Source organism: Brassica oleracea, chromosome C7 (genome assembly GCF_000695525.1).
Source record: "Brassica oleracea var. oleracea cultivar TO1000 chromosome C7, BOL, whole genome shotgun sequence".
NCBI lineage: Eukaryota > Viridiplantae > Streptophyta > Magnoliopsida > Brassicales > Brassicaceae > Brassica > Brassica oleracea.
This window is the reverse complement of record NC_027754.1, coordinates 16,482,385-16,488,763: the sequence shown is the minus strand read 5'-3', so window position 1 is coordinate 16,488,763 and position 6,379 is coordinate 16,482,385. Positions and strand designations below refer to the sequence as shown.

Here is a 6,379-nt window from a genome sequence, read left to right as displayed (position 1 = left end):
TAAGCAGATTCACAAGACGAAGGAATTGACACGAGGTAGTCAGAAGGTAAAGATGATGTACCAATCTCTGAAAATCTCTTAAATCTTAGTTCATCTCCGTACACTCCAGGATCTGCGATGATCTGTTCTATCTCTGTCTCACCTTCAAGCATCTTCACAACTTCCGACATGGTTGGTCTTAAGGTAGGAGACTTGTTGGAACATAGAAGCGATATCTTTATCATTCTCTCTGCCTCCATCACATCGAATACTCCTTCAAGCTTCGGATCCAGAATCTCTGAGAAAGCTCCTTTCTTCTGTAAAACAAACGCCTGAAATTGAAAAATCAAGAACCTTGTTAAGCACGCAACGCAGATCCTTGTGGGGGAAGTATTGGTTGAGTACCCAATCGAGAAGACCAACGCAACATTCGTTATCTGGTGTGTAATTAGCATTGCTCTTTCCGCTAACAATCTCCATGGCCACCACACCGAAGCTGTAAACATCCGCCTTTTCTGTTAAGTGACCCCTCATTACATATTCAGGAGCCATGTAGCCTCTGCAACCAAAACAACATTTTAACATGATACTGAAAAACATTATCAAATGTTGGATTCATGTGTATGACTGACTACAAAACTGACATTGTTCCAGCGACTTTGGTGGTAATGTGGCTCTTCTCGTCTTCATGGAGCCTAGCCAACCCGAAATCCGAAATCTTTGAGTTCAGATCCTTGTCTAGAAGTACATTTGTCCCTTTTATGTCTCTGTGAATGATCTTAACTGCTGAATCTTCGTGAAGAAAAGCAAGCCCTCTCGCGATTCCTAAACATATTTTTTGTCTTGTTCCCCATTCTAGTTTCAGACCGCTTCTTCCTGCACACAACAGTTACAAGAAAACAATCAACCTCAAAACAGGAGAAGCATCCAGCAACAAGATTTGTTTCATAGTCAGAACTTTACCAAATAATGCATCAGCAAGACAATTGTTCTCCAAGTACTCATAGACAAGAAGAAGCTGATTATTCTCACAACAGCATCCATAGAGCTTCACAAGATTCGGATGCTGCAGGCAGGCGATCATACCTATCTCGTTTACAAACTCTTTGTTGCCTTGACATGATTTGGAAGATAGCTTCTTTACCGCGATCAGTGTTCCATCTGGTAATTGTCCCTGTATCGTCAGAGTCAGCTTTTATATATTCCAATTTAAAGAATAGCTCTCCCGTACCAAGGGTCATTTGAACCCGGGACACAAGAAAAACAACCCTATTGTGTTACCACTAGGACACCGACACCTTGGTTAACAGTTACATTTCTTGAACTTAAAAACACTTTTGTACCTTATAAACAGATCCAAAGCCGCCTTCTCCAATCTTGTTTAAGGGATCAAAATTGTCAGTTGCAACTTTTAGTTGCTTCAAACTGAAGGAACCTGTTGTCATTTAGATCGTTTAGCTCTTTCTTTTACAAATACGCCAACAACAGAATTTTAACTGATTACCTCTCTTTCCTGAATCTTCATTTCTAACACATTTCTTCCAGTAGAATGCGCCGAAAATCAAGAAAGCAAGAGAGAGTATCAAGGCTGTTATGACGAGAATGAGAGGATATATTCTTGGTTTGTGTGCTTTTCTGACTAGAAGAGGATGTACTTGAGCTGAAGATATACACAAGAAAAATAATGGGAGATAGATTGATCCATATTCATACATAAATTTTGCCAAAAATAGGATTAAACGACTGGACATTTCTTTTTCTTACCGCCGCATTCAGATTCATAACCTGAGAAAACAAGAACATGAAATGAATCAGAAAGTTGATGAGAGAAACTTGATGCTGTTTTATACCAAAGAACTTTCATTTACTGGGACACACTGAGATTGCAGATATGAGAGAGCCATAGTTCCCTCTTTTAGGAATGAGGGTTGTGCCTTTCCCTGCCCAGTAAAGCCGTATCTCTAAAGTGTTATCAGTCACGGTCGTGTTCACTTCTTTTATAACTTCCTTGTGAGTTCCATTAGCCTCTTCTCTGATGTTGAAATCCTCCCAAACCAACTTCCCCTAAACAGATAACAAAGAATTAGCCAAAGACGCTGAAAAAACCTTCTTGAGGAATCCGCAGCTAAAAGATGTATATGTACCTGAACGTAAATGTTAAAGAACCGTGTGGCTAGCCTAGCGTATGGTTCCTCATCTGAGAACTGAATCTCCGCGAAATGGAGTTTCACATTGTAGCTTCCATTTTCAAAACAAAACGCAAAGTAAGCCAGACTCAGGGGAGAACGTCGAGCTGTCTGGTATAGCTCAGGATATTTTGCTGACACAGGAGATTCTGATGAAACTGAGTAGGTATCTTCAGTTATTATATCATCCATAAAGTCACCAGTATTGCTGAATCCCCAGTTCTTCCCATGATAGTTAGTCGCTGAACCGGTCCGTCCAGAGTTATCACCCTCGTATAAGAACCTTCCTCGAGAGTTTTCGATAGTTACATTAGGTCCTCCACAGTTTATATGAAGCGATTTACTGTCTGTAGAAAATTAATTTCTTTTAAGATCACACTCAAGCTAAAAACAACTTGAAAATGGAAGCAAAACAAAAGACAAACAAAAACAACACTTACAATTTTTACACTGGTTTATGGCAGAACATGGAAGAAGTCTGGTTCTTTATTAAGAACAATGAGTTAATAACAGTATGCATCGTGTTCCAAAAAAAAAAGAGAGTTAATAACAGTATGCATTGTGAAATTGGTTAGATTGGTCAAAAATGTTCTTACAGTCTGTTTCGTGAACTTGAGCTCTCATATGTGTTTACATTCCTGCATCAAAACATAATATTCATCAAGCTTTCAGAAAATCTAAAAAGAAAAATAAACAGTAGTTTTTTTTTTTAAAGAAACAATAGTTAGGATAACAATAGAAGAACATACGTCCTCTCTCTGCAGCTTGGAGACCATGTGAAATTATTATACGAAAGATCACTGTCCATTGCAAAAGCCAAAATAAAAGCAAGAGATTATAGCCTATTAAGGTTGAGATATTTTTTTTACATGAAAGTGACACTGGCCATACATATTGGTGCTTGCAGTAAGGAAAGGTCCTGATTCAACTTTTCCTGACAACATATTTCCAGCCAAATATCTAAAAAAATTGAAACCATGAGATGAGTTCTAAAACTTTGCCTCATACTCTAACATGCTCTAACCATTTAATACTAATGGGACATACGTATATTTTGGTGCGGTTGCATCTGCTGGTATTTCTCCAGTCAGTCTATTAAAAGAAAGATCGCTGCCCGGTAAAGAAAGAAATACATCTTTGTCAAAAGATTGGATGGTATTACACAAAATGCCGAGTGGTATACATGAAACTTACAGAGTCATGAGATAGGGGAGATCCCAGATAGTGGTTGGGATAGGTCCGGTTAAGTTCATATTTCTGAGAACCCTATAAAATTAACAGAATCAGTCTTGAGCCTTAAACAAGATTTGCTTGAGCAGAGACATTAATAGTTGTAAGACATTGCATACAAATATTTCAGGTTCTTGCTAGTTATATGAGGAAATTGTCCGAATGTTGTGTCACTGATCCTCCTACATAGACAAAAAAAATAAAAATAATGGATACAGTTTAGATTTGAGAAGACCAATATGCTTCTGTATCTTCGTTCTTGGATGTTTTGAGAGAGTATTACTTACAGGTCGAACAAATTCTCTAGTTGAAAGATGAAGTCTGGAATAGGTTCTGTTAGGCCACTTGCATAGAGTTCTCTGATTAAAAATAGGCACAATCAGATAACATTGACACTGATTGAAATGCTTCAAGCTTTCAAAAATTTGGCTTACAATCTTTGAAGTTTAGCTAAGGTCCCCATTAACTCCGGAATGGATCCATTAAGGCGATTATCGCTGAAACGGCTGCAGACAATAGAATGAAAAAGTGTCAGACACAATAATTATATAGAACAGAGTTAAGAAGACCATCTTGTAATGAAAAGTAAACTGATAATTACAGATTTGTCAGATTTTTTAGTCTTGCTATTGTCTTGGGTATGCCTCCAACTAATTGGTTAGAAGAGAGTACTCTGGGAGAATCATCAAAGCAAAAGCAATATTATTTTGTCTAGTCTGTAATCTTGAATAACTGATCTAGTGATTGGTTAAAAGCATTTTTTTTTTCTTACAATCCTTCTAGGTTAACTAGGTTCCCAAGTTCTATAGGGATAGTTCCAGAAAATTGATTGGCTTCAAGATCTCTGAAAAACATGCATACGAAAAACAAAATTAGTTTCCAATTTTTCAGAATGATGAAACTTCATATCTAATCATACAATTTAGTGAGGTTAATAAACTTCCCCAGGCCTTTAGGAATGCCTCCTGATAGGCGATTGGCACAAACAGAGCTACAAAGATAAATTCAGGTAAATTTAGAAGCATTTCTCACTTCCTTCACAAGAAACTCGAGATAAAAGACATACATAGATGTGAGGTAAGGCAGTGAGGCCCATTCCATAGGGATTGAGCCATTAAGGTAATTCCGGCACAAGTCACTACACAAACAAACCAAAAATGCTCCGGTTTTGTCAACTTAAACATTGAAAGCAGAGGAAACTGAACACAAAAATCCCTCCTCACATCAATTTAAGATACTGAAGCTTTGAGAGTTCTGGTGGAAGTCTACCCGGAAGGCTGAATGTCTTAATGATACTGCACGTGAAGTAACATTAGTTATATAGATCCCAAAACCAGAGAAACAAACTTCTAGTTTCTTACAAGTGTGTGATATGACAAGTGTTGTTGTTGTTGAAACCACAGTCACATCTGATTGTGCTGTTCTGACCTTCCTTGAGGACATATTGAGTTATCACCAGAGTCTTTGTGAGACATGGATCTTCACTTAGGTTCAGGTGCTTAACACCAAGCGTCGATGCAATATCCTTAAGGGCTTCCACTGGTAAAGACCAACAAATCAAAAAGAAAACAAAATTTAGTTCAAATTCACGATGATTAGCCAATTTTGTTTGGCGACATTACATATAGATGCAATAAAAACCATTCAACCTTCATCTGGGTGCAGCGAAGGAGAAGCAGTGTCTGTACAGACCAAGTAGATAAGAGTAAGAACAGAGAGAAGAGAACTAAAAAGGCATCTTTGCGACATGACCATAAGTTTGTAAGTTGCAGACAAGGAAGATTATGTCCAAGTGATCTACAAAGCCGTGCCTTGTGTTCTGTAAAATAAAACTTTTTCCTCAGGCCCCACTAAAAATAATTCTTTTAGGCCCCACTAAAAATAATTCTTATAGGCCCCACTAAAAATAATTCTTTCCCTTATCATGTAAAGTCCCTTTCGGTAAATGGTGATCCTCATATAAAGTTTTACTTTTCTTTTATTGATAGAGGTATATGGGCGAAAGTTCAACTAATTTCACAAGAGAAAATACCAACGAATAGTCTGGTCTCGAATTTCCATAGGAATAGTCAGGTCTCGAATTTCCAAATGAACCTTAAAGCATGGTTCCATATCATCTGGCCATTCAAATGGCAACTTAGTTCATGGCTGACGGGCTTACCCATTATTCCAAATTTCTCTTTTATCATCAGCCTACCACCGTTTGGTTATAAGGTTTTATGTTCCCAAATTACTAATTAAATTGTCATCTATATTATTAAAAGTGAAATACTTTTTAAAATTGTTTAAACACATTGATAGCACTATAAATGAAAATTGTTTGGAAACATGAATACAAGTATTTAAACAAAAAAGCATAGTGTCATTTTTTTAATTTTATTAATATAATTACTTTGGTTGTCTTTCCATATTTAGCTCAGTTTAACAATTTCATTAATTATATTACATTAACAATACATCACATCATTAATTATAATACCATAATAATAATAATGCAAATTTTTATTTATTAGTTAATCAATATTAACTTTATGTCAATTATAAAATCAAAAATGTAAAATAACTGGGTTTTGCATATGGTTAAACGTTCGGTTTAGTTTGTTTTACTAAAAAAATTTTATTTATTTTAGTTTCAATCGGTGGAAAATTATGTAGCCTAAAACATGTTTTGTGAATAAAATAATAACTTAAATCAAAATAATAAAAATGTATTACATTTATTATCACTTAATTTTTTACTCTATATAATTATTATACTAAATAATTGTTTTGTCTATATCACTTAATTTAGTCAAACACATAGAAAAAATCATTTTTATTAGTTTATAAAATCAGTAAGACATGAACACGGCTATCCATTTAGGTACGGGGTGTTCTTTTCGGATATCGTTTTTTCACATTAAGCTCTGCTTGAATATTATAAATTTATGTGTGGGTTTTGAGTTGGGTCCTTCTCGGTCTGGATGAGTTCGATTCTGATGTAT

At 35.9% G+C, this 6,379-nt stretch overlaps 1 protein-coding gene across 1 annotated transcript in view; it reads right to left on the bottom strand.

Annotated features, from left to right (window-relative positions):
• Positions 1 to 5,193, bottom strand: part of LOC106306200 (probable LRR receptor-like serine/threonine-protein kinase At1g29720) — a 7,027-nt gene extending 1,834 nt beyond the window's left edge. Inside the window, exons 1-25 of the mRNA XM_013742725.1 lie at positions 5,045 to 5,193; positions 4,757 to 4,934; positions 4,619 to 4,690; positions 4,462 to 4,533; positions 4,315 to 4,386; positions 4,168 to 4,239; positions 3,997 to 4,068; positions 3,830 to 3,901; positions 3,683 to 3,754; positions 3,515 to 3,577; positions 3,360 to 3,431; positions 3,213 to 3,275; positions 3,057 to 3,125; positions 2,915 to 2,965; positions 2,762 to 2,803; positions 2,606 to 2,649; positions 2,124 to 2,512; positions 1,848 to 2,043; positions 1,744 to 1,764; positions 1,484 to 1,639; positions 1,323 to 1,414; positions 943 to 1,153; positions 624 to 855; positions 385 to 538; positions 1 to 311 (exon numbers count right to left, since the gene is read on the bottom strand). The exon at positions 1 to 311 is cut by the window's left edge and continues 1 nt beyond it. Of these exons, the coding sequence (XP_013598179.1) occupies positions 1 to 311; positions 385 to 538; positions 624 to 855; positions 943 to 1,153; positions 1,323 to 1,414; positions 1,484 to 1,639; positions 1,744 to 1,764; positions 1,848 to 2,043; positions 2,124 to 2,512; positions 2,606 to 2,649; positions 2,762 to 2,803; positions 2,915 to 2,965; positions 3,057 to 3,125; positions 3,213 to 3,275; positions 3,360 to 3,431; positions 3,515 to 3,577; positions 3,683 to 3,754; positions 3,830 to 3,901; positions 3,997 to 4,068; positions 4,168 to 4,239; positions 4,315 to 4,386; positions 4,462 to 4,533; positions 4,619 to 4,690; positions 4,757 to 4,934; positions 5,045 to 5,150 (2,954 nt within the window). The 5' untranslated portion in view covers positions 5,151 to 5,193. The remainder of the gene's footprint in view (positions 312 to 384; positions 539 to 623; positions 856 to 942; positions 1,154 to 1,322; positions 1,415 to 1,483; positions 1,640 to 1,743; positions 1,765 to 1,847; positions 2,044 to 2,123; positions 2,513 to 2,605; positions 2,650 to 2,761; positions 2,804 to 2,914; positions 2,966 to 3,056; positions 3,126 to 3,212; positions 3,276 to 3,359; positions 3,432 to 3,514; positions 3,578 to 3,682; positions 3,755 to 3,829; positions 3,902 to 3,996; positions 4,069 to 4,167; positions 4,240 to 4,314; positions 4,387 to 4,461; positions 4,534 to 4,618; positions 4,691 to 4,756; positions 4,935 to 5,044) is intronic.
• Between the last annotated feature and the right edge of the window lie 1,186 nt (positions 5,194 to 6,379).